General features: G+C 45.0%; 1 protein-coding gene across 1 annotated transcript in view; it reads right to left on the bottom strand.

Moving 5' to 3' along the window:
• Nucleotides 1-7,581: 7,581 nt before the first annotated feature.
• POU2F2 (POU class 2 homeobox 2) overlaps nt 7,582-19,495 on the bottom strand; it is a 29,689-nt gene continuing 17,775 nt past the window's right edge. The window contains exons 7-15 of the mRNA XM_029285229.1: nt 19,347-19,438; nt 18,029-18,190; nt 17,704-17,845; nt 16,655-16,803; nt 15,125-15,301; nt 13,156-13,222; nt 11,686-11,857; nt 9,487-9,560; nt 7,582-7,952 (exon numbers count right to left, since the gene is read on the bottom strand). Of these exons, the coding sequence (XP_029141062.1) occupies nt 7,603-7,952; nt 9,487-9,560; nt 11,686-11,857; nt 13,156-13,222; nt 15,125-15,301; nt 16,655-16,803; nt 17,704-17,845; nt 18,029-18,190; nt 19,347-19,438 (1,385 nt within the window). The 3' untranslated portion in view covers nt 7,582-7,602. The remainder of the gene's footprint in view (nt 7,953-9,486; nt 9,561-11,685; nt 11,858-13,155; nt 13,223-15,124; nt 15,302-16,654; nt 16,804-17,703; nt 17,846-18,028; nt 18,191-19,346; nt 19,439-19,495) is intronic.

Raw genomic sequence — 19,495 nt, 5'->3', positions numbered from 1 at the left:
ATATAAAGATTTAGTAAAATCACTAACTGGGTTTTCTTTTAAAAAGACAAGTGACCAAAACGTTGGTAGGTCAGGAATAAGGTGTTTTTATACGAAAGCCTTTGTTATGCCTCAAAGGTCAGGAAACCATTGAATCTGCAGCTAAATGTGGGATTGAAAAGATGATTGTTCAGCAGAATTTTTCCTATGAGAGAAAAAAATGTCTATACTGTATAAAAATCTCTGCCTTAGTTTTGTACGAATCCACTTGTACTCTTGCGTAAGACACATTTTAAAAAGCTGTTAATACGGCTGGCATGCACGTGATTTCACCTCACATATATAATGACTTTGAGTCAGTTTTGACTCCTAGCAACTGGTTTTCTTGGCAAGGCTTTTTGGAAGTGGTTAGCCATTGCTTCTTTCCTAGGACTGAGAGAGGGCGACTGGCTGAAGGTCACCCAGCTGGTGTTGGGTGACAGGACTAGAACTCAGAGTCTCCTGATTTCTAGCTGGATGCCTTTAACCCCTACAGCAAACTGGCTCTTATTTTATACTCCCAGTTCTTTAAACTAATTGTATGGCTAATGGGAACTGTCTACAATATACATATAAAAGCCAGCAGACACAATTTGAGTTTCCAGAAACCAGCATATGTAATTTATGACCAATGCTTTAGAACTGGGTAAGATGGTGAACCACAAAACTTGTTTAGAGAGTCATGCAGAACAGTTAAAATGCTACAGTAACCTTTGTATGCTTGTTAACTTTTGAATTTGTCCTACACCGACATGGCCTTATATGCCAACTTGGAAATTTGACCTGGGTATAGAATTTGGTGGACACTTAGAGAAATAATCAGGCCCGTTTTTACGTATAAAAGAACACATTTTCAAAGCTTGTTCCCTTCAGATCCAATCTGAAATATCTGGAACAATAATCCCAGAATGCAGACAATACGTTTATTTCTGTTTTCTTTTGTTGGTAACAGCGATCCTTCTAAAATTTTAAATTCTCTCTGGGCACTTCTACAAAGCCACAGTTGTTATATCCTAAATGCTGTGGGCCCCTCTGCTAAAGTCCACCACTGTCTCATTACAGCTGTTGCCAAGAACTCAGAATAGCCCAAGAGCCCTCTCTCCAGGTACCCAATAGAGCAGTGGTGGCGAACCTATGGCACGGGTGCCAGAGGCGGCGCTCAGAGCCCTCTCTGTGGGCACACGCGCCGTCGCCCCAGTCCTAGGCCTTCAGCTGGGTTTTATAAAACCTTTTCGCTTTAGGTTCAATCAATCAGTCAATTTCAACTTCTCGTGGGAAAAAAAAAGATCTTGCAAAGTTGGAATTGATTGATTGAACTTTTTAGTCCCACCCAGTCTGTCGTTACCACCGCAGCCACGCCCACCCAATGGGCCACACCCACTCAATGGGCCACACCCACCCAGCACCCAACGATGCATAAGTGGGTTTTGGGTTGCAGTTTGGGCACTCGGTCTCTAAAAGGTTCGCTATCACTGCAATAGAGGAATGCCAAGTCAGCCTCCATCCATCCTTCAGCTCCACTTCCTATCCTCCGTTGGTTTGCCAGCAGAAAAGGAAACAAAAATCCCGCAAAGTGTGAGGGGTAAAGCTGCCAAATGGCTTAATGCACGGGTTCCCAACCCCTGTGGACCGGTACCGGGCTGCAGCATGCCAGCAACCGGTCCACACAAACAAGCAAAGCATCCGTGGGATGCAGGCAGCACACAAAACCACACATCTCCAGTCCATGGAAAAAGCTTTCTCCATGGAACCGGTCCCTGGTGCCCCAAAGGTTGGGGACCTTTGGCTTAATGCAAACATTCAGGTAGAGCAGCATAGGCCCAGAGAAGGTCAGAGGTCAATGATGGGAAGGAAGATTGGCAGCCTTTCCCTCCCCCCCCCAACTCTTTTGATCTTTTAGAAGAGGGGTCCAGAAGAGTTTTGGACCAGTGACCACATTTCGAATGTTGAGACATTATAAGCACGAGCGTTCTCATAAAAAAAAGATCTGTCACAGTGGAAGTGGTAAATCACAACATACAGGTAGCCCTCAACTTACAACCATTCATTTAGCGACTCTTCATTTAGGACAGCACTGAAGAAGGGAGACACCTAGTCCTCGTACTTACAACCATTTCAGCATCCCTGTGGTCACGTGATCAAAATTTGGGCCCTTGGCAACCGTCATGGATTTGCGACAGTTGCAGCATCCAGGGATCACGTGATCAACATTTGTGAACTTGACAGCCCACTTCTGAGTAGCAAAGTCAGATTCATTTAATGACTGTGTGCTTTGAGTAATAATGATTTGCTTAATGACCATAGCAAAAAAGGTCATGAAATTGGGCACAACTTCCTTAACAATCACCTTGCTTAGCAACAGTCTTAACTATGGTTGTAAGTCAAGGACTACCTGTACCCTTATATTAGAAGGCAAATGAAGCAATCAGCTGTAGATCACTTTATCTTCCAGTGAGATCTTTGGGGCCTAACTGGATGGCGAAGACCTATCAGCGGGCACAATGGTGTTTACAGGTGCCAGGTTGCTGATCCACAATTTTTTCCCCTTTCATCCTGTGGCCTGCAGCTCTGTGCCACAAATGAGTCACCATAACAGATTTTCAACTACATTTCAACTCGTCTTTGGTTGCAAGATTTTTATTTTGTTTTTGTTTTTAATTTTAAAAAAAGACAGGGAAAAAAAAACACAAAACCACGACAGAACCAAATGAAAGAACAAATTAAAAAAGCACTCAGAATATTTGTTACATTATCATCATCATCATCATCATCATCATCATTATTTTTTTTTTTCAAGTCACTTCTAAGCCCCACAGTTACAAATAAATTAACAAGACAGGATCAGACCCCGGAAGATTAAAAATTTAAAAAAAAAAAGAATACTAGGAACTAACTACCTTTGGCAAAGTTATCACACGATTTTCCCACTGCTCCCAGGTCGGCTACAGCAACAGGCCAGTCTTGTTGGGGTGGTGTCGGCAAGAAACTGGGTTCTAGCGCAGCATCCTTCATGCAAAGGCCAGCCCATTTGATCCACTCCTCTAGGGCTATCAAACTGACCGACCCTCCTGGGCGTATACACGATATTCCCTTTTTTTCACATAACCTCAATACCGGTCAGAGTTGATACGAGAGCAACCTGGAGAAGCCAGTTCATGGAAGGCAGAGGACCCTCCATTAGACCCGAACCTGGTCACAGTCAAGGTTTCTAAAGGAGATTCGTGTCCGACGAGAAATAAAAATCCAGCTTCAATTTTCTTTGATACAAAAATGCTCTTGCATCACAGCTGAATTCCAGCTATCCTCCAATTTAACCCTGATGTACAAAGTGCCAGTTACATCGGGGGAAGTCAGGCTCAAGGAGCAATTGTCCAGCCCCTAGTGTGTCTTTTTTTTTTTTTTTCCCCCCCCCCACGTCTTTGTGGATGCAGTCTTCAGTCCTTAGCATGGTTCCATCATCCTAACCACGTTGTCCTTTTCCAGGTTGATAGATGAAGCAGAACCCTAGAAGCTCACCTGAATAGATCAGATTTCATTGGACCTGGGCTGTCCTGCTGATTCCCCCCCCCCGATGGGGTGAGAGGATGCTGCGCCTGATCCCCACCACCCCAAACAGACCTGTACGGCACACACCCTTAATAAAGCTTTTCTATTTGGTTTATCATTAAAGTATATGAGGTATATGGCGGGCTATCTCCAAAGAGCCTTGTGGTGGATGTCTTGGCACTGTTAAGGAGAGGGAGGGGGTGGTTAGCCTGTCTCCCTCCCTTGTGGCCCCCCCCCCAACCCTGGGTCAGGCACTGGCACGGAGGCGTGTGAGCAAATATTTGGTTTGACAGCTTTGGTTTTACTTTACTTCCTTCCTCGTTCTAAAACTCCTAGGAGTGGGCAGCTCAGCAAAGAGAATGCAGCTATTTTCTAAGCATCTTCTTTAAAAAAAAACAACCCCCCAAAAAAACCAGCCAGTGGAAGTAGTACGTGGACTAGAGACGCCTAGTTGGTTATGGACTTCGTACTATCATGCCGCATAAAATCATCGGCCAAATTAGAACTAAAGATCAGGCAGTCTTGCTCTGGATCAATCGTCCCTATATCAAAATAAGTTTTTTTGTTTCATGTCTTATATATAATCACCAATTTGGGAGGGAAGGGGAGATAGTGACGTCCCCGTGGTTTACATGTCTCTCCCACATCTCCTTTCCTAAAGCTAACGCCAGACAATCTTAAATAAGAGTGCCATCACTGCTACAACGTGCTTGAGTCTATTTTCTTCTGTCCCACTCTGCTCAAAACATTTGGCTGGTTTTTGAAGGCAAAAAAGGGAGCAATTAAACAGCCACCCCTTTTTTGAACCTTTTTCATCTTTCTGAAAAAGCTGATGCTCCTCGTCTCCAGGTTGACAGCAACCTAACCTACTTCCCAACATCCTTACCTGCCCTATACATCTTGACAGTTTTCCCTCCACGCCATTCAACCACCACTCAGCTCCATGCATGGAGATAGGGTCATTTTTGGTCTAGAATCAATTCTTTTTTTAAAAAAAACAAAACAAACACATTTTGGTTTTTGGTATTTTTTTTTGTTGTTTTTTGTTTCGTTTTTTTTCCCTTTTTATCTTTTTTTTTTTTGGTTGCAAACCTTTTAAGCGTTTGTTTGTTTTTTTTTGTCTTTTTTCTTCATACAGTAAGAAGCGATAAAGCGGAACATAGAATTTTCTCTATTAAAAAAAAATAGATACCCCCCCAAAAAAAAGTAAAAATGAAAAGAAAAATAACAAAGATCACTAAAACAGTTACATTCCACCTAGAAACACGTTCAGTAGCACGAGAGAGAGAGAGAGAGAAAACGAGAGAAATATTTCTCTCCAATGTTTTTTTTTTTTCCCCAGATGTCCACCATTATACCATAAACTGAAATCTTAAAAAGGGCTGAATAAATACTTGGCAGTTCTCTCTCACTCACGCACAGAATGGGATGAAAACTTTTTTCTTTTCTTTTTTTCAAGTCAATCTTTTAAATTAGGTGTTTCCTGGTTTGTTTGTTGTTGATTGATTTCTGTTTTGGAAAGTTTCACAGTATTTTTTTTTTCTTTGCTTATCTCAAACCCACCTGAACGTTATAGCACGGCAAAAGCAGGAGATAAAATGAGGTTGAGGGTTTTTTGTTTCTGTCCTTTAAGAAAGGTTCAAAGTCCTTTATTTTGTAGTTTGCTTGTTTATCTTTTTTTTTTTTACGCTGTCCTTTTGTTTGGTTTTTGATTTCTACCGGATTGCAGTTATGCCATGGCTAACTTCCTTCTCTGCAACAGCAAAACTTTGGTTCGCAGGAGTTGAAAATAAAAGACAAAACATTCAAAGAGCCCCCAAAACATCAATTAACCCACCCAACATATTCAAAAAAAATAAAAACCCAAAACCCAGACCATCCAGTTAAAACGAAAACGAAGACCAAAAAAAGAAACGTACAAAAAAAAAAGTTTAAAAACAATAAAATAAAATAAAATAAAAAAGTGTTTTGAGAAGCCATTTTTAAAGCTTTCCAGACTTCTGGGAGAAAGTTACAGGATCTTCTGATCGCACCCTCCCCTTCAGTTGATTTGGTTTACTTAGTTGTCTCTTTGACATTTATAAAATCCTGGCTTCTCAACACAACTTTCCATGAGGTATTTTTTTTTTTTTTTTTAGGACAGAGAAAGACGGTTGAGCCATTTTGTCTTAACCAGAGAAAAGTAAAGGTCTCCCCTTTATTCCCATTTTCATCCTTTCTTCTTCATTTAAAAGTTTCTTGTGGTGATTTATTTTAGCTTCTTTTGTTCGTTTGGTTGGTTCTTTTTGGTTAAAAGTTTCTCTCTCGCCTCCGAGTCTCTGTGATACCCACTTTCTGAGAGGATTTTTTTTTTTTAATCTCTCTTCTGTCTTTGCTTTTATTTATATTCCCCAGTGGTCTTCATTTTTGTTGTTTTCTGTAGTGATGTCTACCAATTTTTGGTTTTTTTTTCTGAAAAATGTAAAGAATGCTGAAATTCCCATTTTTTTTGTGTGTTTTGGTTTTTGTCAGGCACTGGTATATGAGTATTTTTTTTTCAGAACACAGCTATAAAAATAATAATAAAAATAAAAATAAAAAACCACACATCCCCTGTTTTCAGAAAAATAACCCCTAATACTAACCCCAGGCAAAACCAATTAAAAAAATTTTTTTTTTAGCTAAGCTCAATAGAAAATTAAAGCTGGCAAAGAAAAGATTCAAGCTGATAAAAAAAAAGTACGGATTTAGTGCTGCCTATTCTTAAAAAGGTGAAGATTCAAGACTTTCAATAATGCTTCTTATCCTGCAAAAAGTACTTATATTATACACCCTCTGAGAAATCCAGCTAGTATTAATAAAGTAATTCAAGCTGGACGTAATTCCTTCATCCTTATTGTAGGAGTGGGAGAGTTTTTGAGAGAGACAGAAACGGGCATTGCAAATATCCGGGTTTTGATGCACCAAATGTTTGCAATGCATCCATATCTCAAGAGGGAATTCAACATAGAAATTTTGTAAACTGGTTCCCCACCTCCTTCTTGCTTCAAGCCCCAGACAATTAATATAGATATTGGCTGGCAAGTAATCTGAATTTTGTGATCACAAACTGCTTCAGTGGAGCCCATCTCTTTGCAAGCAAGAAGCAGCAGAAATAACTTCAGAAAAACTCATTGCAGGACATCAGTCAAGACACCAGCTTCCATAGTGGGAACCCGGTGTCTGATTTTCATTATTGCCTTTGAAAATCCTAGTCTTCATTCCTTATAAGAATCCCCATATATGTATAAAGCTTTGTATTTGTTTCATTTAAAAAAAAAGAGAGAGAGCAAAACAAGCAGAAACATTTGTTAACCATTTAAAAAATAAAAGAACATATTTATAGGAAGATCCTAAAATGAAATCAATCCGTTCTTTTCCTGCCCAACCCTTTCTGGATCCAAGGAAAAGAGAAAGAATAAATAAGAATAAATAAAAGCATTTTGAAAGACATTCGACCAGACACTGAAGATAGAAAAGTTTGTAAAAAGCTTTGGGTGAAGCTAGAACTGGTGATTTTTTTGGTGTGAGATTTGTATTCCCCTTAAGGATTTTTTAAAGGTTCTTTTAAAAGTATTTTTTTTTCTTTTTCTTTTTTTTTTACAAAAAAAATTATCCCCATTTATTGGTTTCCTTTCTGATACTGTCCAGGAAACGAGCAGATGAAAAAAAAAAGATAAATCATTAAAAGAAATCAAACAGACCATCGACTGTCACCTTTTGCAGAGGGGAAAAACAAATGAATGCCAAAGATTTGGGGAAAGTTTTTTTTTTTTTTTTTGGTTTCTTCCTTTCCCCCCCTTTTTGCTTTGCTTGTTTGCTTTAGGTTATTATTATTTTTTGGTTTGGTTTTTTTTCGTTTGGCTGTTGCTGACATTTCTTTGTTTGGTTTTGGTGGTGTTTTGGTTTGCTTGGGTTTTTTGTGGTTTGGTTTTTTTTTGGTTTCATGTGTCGGTTTGTACGTCCACTCCTGGCTACCCCCGCCGTGTCAGAAAAGGCAGCGTGGATGCTCCTGAGTCCTCACTCCATCTTGGCATCCGGTTCGGTGGATCCAGGACCAACTTGCCCCATTGTCTGCGCCATGTCAGTGGAGGAGCTGCATGAGGAACAAGAGGAGGAGGAAGAGGAAGAGGAAGAGGAGGAAGTCAGGGTAGGGGACTTGCTAGGCATAGAAGCAGCCATGGCAGCAGCTGCTGACACCAGCCCCACGCCTCCGGGGGCAGCACTCAGCAAAGGCAGGCCCGCGTGGTTGAGGAAGAGCGGCGAGGTCACGATGCTCTGGCTTCCAGTTGTGCCTGCAGTGGTACCCAAAACCAAGTTACCACTGGCATCAAGGCTGGTAATTGGCAGGCTTCCACCAGTGGCCAGGGCTACACAAAGAGAGAGAGAGAAAAAAAAAAAACATTGTTTAGGCCACATCTGCAATGGCTTCCCGCCCTTGGCCTTGGGATCAATATAGAATTGGTCCAAAGGAGAGAGAGAGTGCCAACATTGCCCTCTTGAAGGATATCTCTGGCAGGAAACCGTTCTTATCTTTGCGCCAAATATTTTAGAGGCTTCCTCTTTGGGGATTCTTCTCCCATGTCAAAAAAGACAGGTAGAATTGAAATGGCACTTCCTGGTCCCTCCCACAGCTCTTGCCGTTTCTTTCCCCCAACATGATTCACACGGAAAAGACACAGGGTGCGGGAAGACAGGTCGCACAATCAATGATTAGCATATGTGATGTGAAGGATGCATGTCATGGAGCGCGAAGCCTTCCGCTATGCGCAAATTCAAGATGGAATGGAGAAAGACCGCAAGATGAATGAGGAGAGGTTGTGAGGGACTCCACTGACTGGCTGCACTCTCACACGCCTGTACTACACACTTGCACACCGGCTCCCAAACAATCATTAGGTCGGACCAAGTTGTGGATTAGAGGCATAATTCAGTAAGAACACCCTTGAAAGAAGAAACGGTGTGCTTTCTCTTTATCGCACTGGGTTAGACAATTTCTATCTGCACAAGTCCCAAAAGATCTGCAAAAGATCTTAGATGAAGCAAATTATCTGGGTCAGGATTCATACCAGGGTCCTGGCTGAAAAGAACCCAGATAATCAGCTTTACCACACCAGGGGGTGAGGGGGTTAGAAATGGCATTGATTGCTCTTGTGGATGATAAGAGTCAACAATCTGTTTGGTCAAGTCCAATCTTCAAATATCATATAAGGACTTGCACAGAATCTCCTGTTTAATTCCAGGTGGAGATCTACAATTGGGATCATCCCTATTATTTGTTCATTTGATTTAAGAGCCGCCTGATTCCAAAACACCTCTGGTGGTTAACAATTATAATTGGGGAAAAAATTAAAAAGAACTGATGGGGTTTGGATAAACCACACATGTTGAGGATACCTCACTTCAAACTGATGGATGATCTTTCCTGTTGGCTTCTTATATGGGGTAGAAGTTAAATATGAGTAGTATTGCCGACTGGCTGAGGAATTCTGGAAACTGGAAGTCCACAGGTATTAACGGACACCCCTGAAATACATCCTGGCCAAATGTCTCCTCCAATAGCTCTGGAAGAGCTGATGTTCCCAAAGGAACAAGCTAATGACTTGGACACACTCCTGAATTTACAGCTTCATTCTACACCTAATAAACGCCTTATACATAATCAGTTACAATCTCTTCAACCATGGGGCAACTATAGTTACTTTATCCTCACACACACACACACACAAGCAAGCATCTCCCAAGCTTCGTCAGACAAGCAGCAATCCACGGATGTTGTGCGCCCGACATGCAGCCTCTACAACCTCGCACCCATTCCTTTGCACAGTTTTTCTCTCACGCCAGCCAGCCCGTGGAGTGAATGGCAGCCACGACATCAAGGGTTTCCGTCTTTCTTTCACAAACCTTGTATGGTGGCCAGTGGGTTGGTGGCCATTAGCGCTGAGTTTAACCCTGCATTCACCCCTAGCACTGTGCTTCTGCAATCAAACCAAAGGCAGCAAGTTAAGGCGGGGGCTTCGAGGGGGGGGCAAAGATGATCACGCTCTTGTCACCCTCATCCCCGTTTTTCCTCTCCAGTGTGTCCAGGAATGTATCGGTAGAATCCAACTTACAATAGAGATTTTATAGCTTATCCTCAAACTCGCCGCACCACGTGACGTGTCGCGACGTATCGTGTCTTTTTTCGCATCGCCGGAGCTGGGGTGGGCACATCCTCCGCATGATGCAACCGGCTTGCGGGCCGGCAGTTTGACACCCCTGCTCTAGAGCAAAAGTGGGGAACTACGGCCTCTTTACGACTTGTGGACTTCAACTCCCATGGCTGGCTCAGGAATTCTGGGAGTTGAAGTCCACGAGTCATAAAAGGGCCATAGTTCCCCACCCCTGCTCTAGGGTAAGGTCTGCCCCCAGCCTCCTATCGAAAGACTTGGCTCTGCTGGGTGGCCTGGGGTTCAAACGGCGGGGTTCCATTCTGGAGGTGGCTGCTGGATTGATGGCAGATTCCACCTCCGTCCCCTTCCGTTCTCCACCCGTCCATCTTTTTCCGTTATGATATTGATGCATTCTCACTGTGTTCTTTTTCATTGTTTGTTGTATTGTTCTATTATCTTACTACTGTTCCGTTTACACTCTTTTCATTTCTTCCTTTTTATTGTTGTAAGCGGCCTAGAGCAGGGGTAGGCAACCTCGGCTCTTTTATGACTCGTGGACTTCAACTCCCAGAATTCCTGAGCCAGCATGGCTCAGCATGGAAACCTCTCGCTTCTCCCTCAGCACGGCTGGCTCAGGAATTCTGGGAGTTGAAGTCCACCAGTCATAAAAGAGCCAAGGTTGCCTACCCCTGCCCAAATGCCTGAATTTTGATCATGTGACCGTGAGGAAAAAACATTTAAATATTTAAACCAGGGGTCTTCAAACTTGGTCCTTTTATGACTCGTGGACTTCAATTCCCAGAATTCCTGAGCCAGCATGGCTCAGCATGGAAACCTCTCCCTTTCCCCTCAGCGTGGCTGGCTCAGGAATTCTGGGAGTTGAAGTCCACGAGTCATAAAAGAGCCAAGGTTGCCTACCCCTGGCCTAGAGTAACCTCATAGCAAGATAGGCAGCAAATAAAGGGAACAAATAATCATTTCTCTTTCTCACTTGAATTGACTTACCTACTTATTATTCTGTCAGTTACTGAAGTGGCATAGAAATTCGCAATAAAAATAAACCCATAAATACAACAAGCCCCAATGTAAAAGCAGAGCTCTGAAGAACAGTTAAGCATCCCAAGCCTCTTTTTTTAAAAAAAAAATGGTTTGGGGACTTTAAATGAAGGACGGGCGTGTTACGGGTCCCATCGATTAGGAATCTACATTTGTTGGGACCACAAAAAAGGGCCTTCACGGCGGTGGCCCCTTCTCTACGGAACATCATTCCCCTCAACTTCAGAGTTGGCCCACACTCTGAAAGGCTTTTCTGAAAGATCCTAAAAATGTGGGTTTGTCGGTGGGCCTGGGGACCTCCAATGGAGACAGGGCCAATCAAGATGATTTGATTGTGTTATTGCTGCCATGGGGGGTGGGAGTGGGGTTCATAGGTGGATTTTAAAATGTGCCCAGCATCATCTCTGTGTGAGTTGGGTGGCTGTATAAATGTGTTAAATAAAGACAGAAACCCAGAGGTTAGTCCCCGCGGCTCAAATGATAGTAGTGTTCCAATATCTCAGGGGCTGCCGCAAAGAAGAGGGGGTCAAGCTATTCTCCAAAGCACCTGAAGGCAGGACAAGAAGCCACAGATGGAAACTAACCAAGGAGAGAAGCAACCTAGAACTAAGGAGAAACTTCCTGACAGTTAGAACAATTAACCAGTGGAACAACCCGCCTCCAGAAGCGGTGAATGCTCCAACACTGGAAGTTTTTAAGAAGAGACTGGACAGCCATTTGTCCGAAATGGTATAGGGTTACCTGCCTGAGCAGGGGGTTGGACTAGATGACTTCCAAGGTCCCTTCCATCTCTGTCATTCAGTCAACGGGGTGTTAAAGCAGCTCCACCGAGGATCCCAGCCCAACCTCTGAAGGAACTCAACCCTCTAAAAGCTTTCCCAGTCTTGCCACTTACCCTGTACTGGGATTCAGGGCTTGCAAGCTGAGAGCTGGATGGCTGCTGCTCTGAGGGCTGGGATTTGTGCTGTTGCTTGGGGGTGGCGTGACCGAGTTGAGGGTGGTGCCCCCTGCTCCGACCGCTGTCCGACTGGGGGTTAGGGAGCAGATTGTTGGGGACAAGGTAGTAACTGTCCCAAAATAAGAACAGGAAGTTAGAATGAGAGCTTCGTGCAGAGAGCCCCCAAGAAGTGAGTTATTCTGTCGTCAGAGGTAGTCCTTGACGTACGGCCACAGTGGAGCCCAATATTTCCGTTGCTAAGTAAGACGGTGGTTCGGTGAGTTATGTCCCTTTTACGACCTTCCTTGGCATGGGGGTTAACAAAGGACCACAGTGGAGTTCACCTAGGGCAGGGGTAGGCAACCTTGGCTCTTTTATGACTCATGGACTTCAACTCCCAGAATTCCTGAGTCAGCACAGCTGACTCAGGAATTCTGGGAGTTGAAGTCCATGAGTCATAAAAGAGCCAAGGTTGCCTACCCCTGACCTAGGGCAAACTGACCCCAAACAAATCTAACTACCACACTATCCAGTTCTTGCTTCACTGAAAGAGTTAATGAAGACAAACATCACTCACTCAGATCTGTCATAAAAGGGACACGTTTGGAAACCCCTGACCTAGTGGGATATACAAGATTCGACCTCCCCCCCCCTCCCTTTTAATCCACAAAACCTCAACCCTGTGAGGTTGGACTTCAAAGGAGGACGGGATTCTCCCCCTGCCTAAGTTTAATATGCAACTTGCAAACGACAATGGTCCAGTTTGCAAAATATACGGTAGGGGAAGTCAAATCCCAGCAAAGGGATGAGAGCAGAATTTCTCCACTTGGAGAGATGTAGATTTTGGTTTCCCAGAATTCCCTGAGCAGATTTAGACACTGCTGAGAATTCTGGGAGTGGAGGTCGACACGTCTGGAGTCGTCAACATCTCTCTTTCCCTCTCTCTTCTATTTTTCTCTCCTCGTCCGAATGTCTGGAGAGATTATGGCCACCGTGGAGCCCAATATTTCCGTTGCTAAGACAGACAGTGGTTCAGTAAGTTACTTCCCTTTTACGACCTTCCTTGGCATGGGGGTCAACAACTGCATCCCGGCAGTGGTTGCAGGTGACACAGCTGTTAAATGTTCCCACTGGCTTTGTGAGAAGGTTGCAAAAGGGGATCCCATGACCCCAGAAGACTGCAAGCAAGTGCCCATCCCCCCCCGCCCCCTGGTTTCAGGCATCCAATATGCTCAACCTCTGCTTTTGTCCTCTTAACAGTCCAGGGTCCCAACTATCTCAAAAACCCCTTTGTGGGTCAAAGATCAGGATGCTCTTATATTCCTGGGTTGAATGACATCAGTTTTGCCCAGTCCCAACGTTCCAACTATTCTAAAGGGAAATAAAAGGAAAATAAGGTTCCTCCTCCAAAAAAGGGGGGACGTGTACCTGTTGTGCTCAGACTACTGGAAGCCTGGGAGAGGGGCAGACTTGTGCCGGTGCCTGGGCTGGTCACCTGAGGAACAGAAATACATAGAGACAAGGATTTGTCACTGGCATAATGGATAGACACATGTAGCGGTAGCAAGCGTTCCCTCGCGCATCACCAGGGGGCAGGGATGACCTTCCAAAAGTGCTTTTTAGGACTTGTTGAATGGAGGAGATGGCATCAGCCATAGTGTGGAGAGCACGTTGATGACAACCAATTGTATCTCTGAACCCCTGGCTGGCCAAGAGATGCTGCCAAGCCTTGTTCTAGACCAGGGGTAGGCAACCTTGGCTCTTTTATGACTGGTGGACTTCAACTCCCAGAATTCCTGAGCCAGCATGGGGGAAACTATGGCCCCTTCATGACTGGTGGACTTCAACTCCCAGCATTCCTGAGCCAGCATGGCTCAGCATGGAAACCTCTCCCTTTCCCCTCAGCATGGCTGGCTCGGGAATTCTAGGAGTTGAAGTCCACGAGTCATAAAAGAGCCAAGGTTGCCTAACCCTGTCCCAGGGCCTGGAGGCTGTTGGGAATCTGGATGGGGAGGCACATTTGGCTTAACCTCTACTTCAGCAGCTGTAGGTTCATGGACCAGTCAGTACTGAGGATTTTCCAAGCTGAGTTCTCTGTTGGGTTGTATTTCCCCAGATGGAACTGGCATGCAGTTTGGGGGTTTACCTGCACTGGTTTACCTGCTCAGGGTTGAACATTATAGGTCTATAATTTGAAGGTGCTTCTGACACAAATAAAGAATCTGCACTGATAGGTCCTGCTTTATGACCCCGTAGTCCCTAATTGGGGTAGAGTCGGGATGACTGGATGGAGTTGAACATTTACTGGCCGGATGCCCTTCCTGACACCTATGCAGAGTTCACAGCAGATAATTTTTCCTTTTCACCTTAGGAGAGAAATAACTACCTACCGTAGGATTGAAATTTCTAGCCTTCCGAGTGGGAGGCAAGCGTCTTCATCAGTAGACCACCAGCTGCTCATTCAGATTTTGTTTGTGTGCGTGTGTGTGTGTAAAGTGTGTGCAGTATATACACTAGATAGGATAGATCAGAGGTGTCAAACTCGCAACGTCACGTGACGTGTCTCGACGTATCACGACTTTTTTACATTGCCGGCAATGGGGTAGGCACGGTTTCGGCATAACGCATCCGGCCCGCGGGCCAGCAGTTTGACACCCCTGGGATAGATGGATGGACGGACGGACGGACGGACGGACGGACGGACAGACAGATGATAGATAAGATAGATGATAGATAGATAAGATAGATGATAGATAGATAAGATAGATAATAGATAGATAGATAGATATATTAGATAGATAAGATAGATAAGATAGATAAGATAGATACATAGATAAGATAGATATATAGATAAGATAGATACATAGATATCTATATATATAGATAGATAGCTAGATAGATATATTAGATTGATAAGATAGATGATAGATACATAGATAATATATACATACATACATACATACATACATACATACAGACATACAGACAGACAGACAGACAGACAGACAGACAGACAGATAGATAGATAGATATATTAGATAAGATAGCTAGGTAGGTAGGTAGACAGACAGACAGATGCTGAATAAGCGGCATGGTGATCTAGTGATGCAGATGCTCACCTCCCACTTGTTCTTGTTTTGTATTCCTGTACCCCTTTTGGTGTGTGTGTGTGTGTGTGCGCGTGTGTGTGTGTGTGTGTGTGTGTTTTGTGTAGTAGGGCTGTAGAAGAAGGGCAAAGAAAGGGGTACGGGAAGTACAAAACCAGAAGACAGCAGGCAAAACTCACGTCAGACGTGTCCCTGAAGGGACTTTTGCAAATGTCAGCATCCCATGGGAAAGCCACAAGACGGGTCAACTGAGGCAGGCTGTCAGGTAGGAGGGAAAAGTGGGAATTCACCATGAGAGGGCTGTAGCCAGCAGGCTTGCTCTGGGCAGGCAATATGGGAGCAGAGCTGCAAGGGTTGATCCGTTTCTCTTTCTGGCGGCGGTTGCAGAACCAGACACGAATCACCTCCTTCTCCATGTTCAGCTGTTCGGCAATAAGTAGGATCTCCTCTGAGGTAGGCTTCTGGTTCTGTCAGGGGAGATAGAAGGGTAAGGGCAACATCCGGCCGTGGGGAGCAGTGAATAGCAAGCAGCAGGACAGGGAACTATTCTTTTAGGGTCTGAGAAATGGATAAAACGGATTGTATAGCCGCCCGTATTACCTGTATTACCTGTTGGTTCCAGGTAATTCTCGAGTTAGGGCCACAATGGAGCCCAAAGTCGCTAAGCAAGACACTTGTTAAGTGAGTGTAACCCCATTTCATGACCCCATTTATTGCAACAATTGTTAAATGAATCACTGCAGCTGTTAAGTGAGTGGTTGTTAAGCGAATCGGACTTCCCCGTTGGCTTTGTTTGTCAGAAGGTTGCAAAAGGGGATCGCATGACTGCGGGACACTGCGACCGTCATAAATATGAGACTCCAGGACACTGCGACTATCACAAATAGGAGACTCTGGGACACTGCGACCGTCATAAATAGGAGACTCTGGGACACTGCAACTGTAATAAATAGGAGACTCCGGGACACTGCGACTGTCATAAATAGGAGACTCCGGGACACTGCAACCGTCATAAATAGGAGACTCCGGGACACTGCGACTATCACAAATAGGAGACTCTGGGACACTGCGACCATCATAAATAGGAGACTCCGGGACACTGCAACTGTAATAAATAGGAGACTCCGGGACACTGCGACTGTCATAAATAGGAGACTCTGGGACACTGCGACCATCATAAATATGAGATTCCGGGACACTGCAACTGTCATAAATATGGGACTCTGGGACACTGCGACCGTCATAAATATGAGCCAGTTGCCAAACCTCTGAATTTTGATCATGTGACTACGGGGCTACTGAAACAGTGGTAAGCGTGCAAAACGGTCATGTCACTTTTTTTCCCACCACCATTGCAACTTCGAACAGTCATTGAACGAGTGGTGGCACGCAGAGCCCTCTCTGTGGACACGCACACCGTCGCCCCGGTCCTAGGCCTTCAGCTGGGTTTTATAAAACCTTTTCACTTTAGGCCTCCACCGCCGTGTGCAAAAAAAAAAGGTTCAATCAATCAGTCAATTTCAACTTCTCACGGGAAAAAAAAAGTTCTTGCAAAGTTGGAATTGATTGATTGCACTTTTTAGTCCCACCCAGTCTGCCGTTACCACCGCAGCCATGCCCACCCAAAGCGCCAAGCCCACCCAATTGAACACACCCACCCAATGGGCCACACCCACCCGGCACTCGATGATGCATAAGTGGGTTTTGGGTTGCAGTTTGGGCACTCAGTCTCTAAAAGGTTCGCCCTCACTGGTCTATTGATCTGAAGAGGGAAGGGATGAGGGAAGGGTTAGGGCTGCCCTGGAGGGGACGGTTTTTACCGCTAGAAAGCTTTTTTCCAATGCAAAGCGGACATTGGTCTCAATGCTGGTCCGTTTCTTACGACGTCGGCCCGGCAGCCCGTCAAAACCCAGGTTGGGGCTGCTCAGCTGGTTGGGGCTGGGAAGCGTGGAGTCCACAGACATTGTCTCTGTAACATGTTGAGGACAAACATTTAGTTTAACGAAGAGAAGGACGAGGGGGGACATGATAGCAGCGTTCCAATATCTCAGGGGCTGCCCCAAAGAAGAGGGAGTCAAGCTCTTCTCCAAGGCGCCTGAAGGCAGGACGAGAAGCAACTTGGATGGAAACTGATCAAGGAGAGAAGCAACTTAGAACTAAGGAGAAACTTCCTGACAGTGAGAACAATTAACCAGTGGAACAACCTGCCTCCAGAAGCGGTGAATGCTCCAACACTGGAAGTTTTTAAGAAGAGACTGGACAGCCATTTGTCTGAAATGGTGTAGGTTTCCTGCCTGAGCAGGGGGTTGGACTCGATGACCTCCAAGGTCCCTTCCAACTTTATCATTATTATTATTATTATAACACTCTATGACTCGACCCCTCCTCTTTCCATCTCTCTTCTTTCCTCGACCTTCCTCCTCTCCAGAAATGGCGTCTTGCCTTCTGGTGCTTTGGAAAATAGGTTGACCCCTTCTTCTTTGTGGCAGCCCCTTCAATATTGGAACAATACTATCGTGTCTCCCCTAGTCCTTCTTTTCACTAGATTAAACATATCCAATTCCTGCCACGGTTCTTCGTATGTTTTAGCCCCCAGTCCCCTAATCATCTTTGTTGCTCTTCTCTGCCCTCTTTCCAGATCCTCGACGTCTTTTTTTTTATATTGTGGTGACCCAAACTGGAGCAATAGCTTATGTGTGAATGCCGCTGGGTCTTCCCTGTTATCTTCATTGCAACTTTTCAGAATAACCTCCTTGACCGAACGTTTTTTTTCTTCTCTGGCATTCTTAACAAACCTCCCTCGTCCCATTCCCAGGGGGGTCATCCTGATCGGAGCTCAGCTTTATCACCCTCCACCGTCTTTCCTTACCAGCGTCATTCAGCCATTTCTCCAGAAGAGGTTTGAGTTTGCACATGTTCTTGAAGCTGAGGTTCAGTGCCTCAAAGCGCGAGATGGTCGTTTGGCTGAAGTCATTCCCATAAAGCTTCCCCATAGCCAACCCCACATCGCCCTGGGAAGGATGGAGGGAAGAAAGGGGAGAGAAGCAATTACTGAGAGAACGCCAAGGCTTTGTGTGTGCATGCCACAATTCCCTGCAAATGTATTTCCACTCCACACACAGCTTCGTCTTCTTTCATGAGGCAGAGCTACATCTTACTCTTCCTCAACCGAGCCAAGCATTCCGAGCGTGTACCTGTGTGAAGCCCAGCTTGATGCGCCGTTGTTTGAAGGTGCGGGCGAACTGTTCCAGCTCCTCCAGGTCGCTGGGCTCCTCGGGGTGCGAAGGGGTCTCCAGGCATTTGGGCGGCTGTGAGTGAGTGAGGTGGGACTCGGAGAGGCCAGGCCGAGTCACTTGCTGGTGAAGAGGAAGAAATTTTTTAAAAAATGGGAATCTAAGAGACCCAGAAGGACCAAACATAAGTCCAGGCAGACTGTATCACCAAACTCAAGGGGAAAAATAATCTCACTAACTGACTATTATAACTGATGGGGACTGCAGCCAAGAAATTAAAAGACGCTTGCTCCTGGGGAGGAAAGCTATGGCAAATCTAGACAGCATACTAAAAAGCAGAGACATCACCCTGCCAACAAAAGTGTGTATAGTCAAGGCCATGGTTTTCCCAGTTGCAATGTATGGCTGTGAAAGTTGGACCATAAGAAAGATGAGCACCAAAGAATGGAGGCCTTTGAACTCTGGTGCTGGAGAAGACTCCTGCGAGTCCCCTGGACTGCAAGGCCTTCAAACTGGTCAGTCCTAGAGGAGATCAACCCCGACTGCTCTTTAGAAGGCCAGATCCTGAAGTGGGAACTCAAGTCCTTTGGCCACCTAATGAGAAGGAAGGACTCCCTGGAGAAGAGCCTGATGCTGGGAAAGATGGAGGGCAAGAGAAGAAGGGGACGATAGAGAAGGAGGTGGCTGGATGGAGTCACTGAAGCAGTAGGCGTGAGCTTAAATGGACTCCAGAAGATGGTAGAGGACAGGAAGGCCTGGAGGAACGTTGTCCATGGGGTCGCGATGGGTCGGACACGACTTCGCAACTAACAACAACAAACTGATTATTTAATAGCCAATGCGATGCCTGGGCTAAGACGGGAGGCGCTTCCGTCCCTTCGTGAGCTGCAAAAGCCGTTTACTTCTTTCAGACTTTGGCGGGTCAGGAATGGACGTTATTTGCTCACTGAGATTCAGGGCTTAAATGCTTGCAACTGATTTCATCCTGGAGAACATGAACCAGCCTGATCATCTAGTCCAGTGTTTCTCAACCTTGACAATTTTAAGGCATGTGGACTTCAACTCCCAGAATTCCACAGCCAGCATTGCTGGCTGTGGAATTCTGGGAGTTGAAGTCCACATGCCTTAAAATTGTCAAGGTTGAGAAACACTGAATTATTTTATTCTAAGCAGAACAAAAAGAGGGCAAACCGAAATATTTGCGTGGTGTTTATTTCCTTCTTTACCTCGGCGAGCGTTTTACTCAGAGAAGCCTGTTTTTCTTTCCTTCCTTGCTCACCTGTGCTGGGAGTCCTGCACGAGGCTGGTTCGACAGGAGGCTCCCTGGATTTTGCTGAGGTAGCTGAAATAAATTTGGTGTCGGAAGCAGCCCTGTGGGGAAGTGAGGGAGGAAAAGACTCGGTTTAATCTCTGAAAAGGCCCAACATG

The sequence above is a fragment of the Protobothrops mucrosquamatus genome, unplaced genomic scaffold (assembly GCF_001527695.2).
Source record: "Protobothrops mucrosquamatus isolate PMUCROS unplaced genomic scaffold, P.Mucros_1.0 scaffold1433, whole genome shotgun sequence".
Taxonomy (NCBI): domain Eukaryota; kingdom Metazoa; phylum Chordata; class Lepidosauria; order Squamata; family Viperidae; genus Protobothrops; species Protobothrops mucrosquamatus.
The sequence above is the reverse complement of the archived record's forward strand: the minus strand, read 5'-3'. Positions and strand labels throughout refer to the sequence as shown.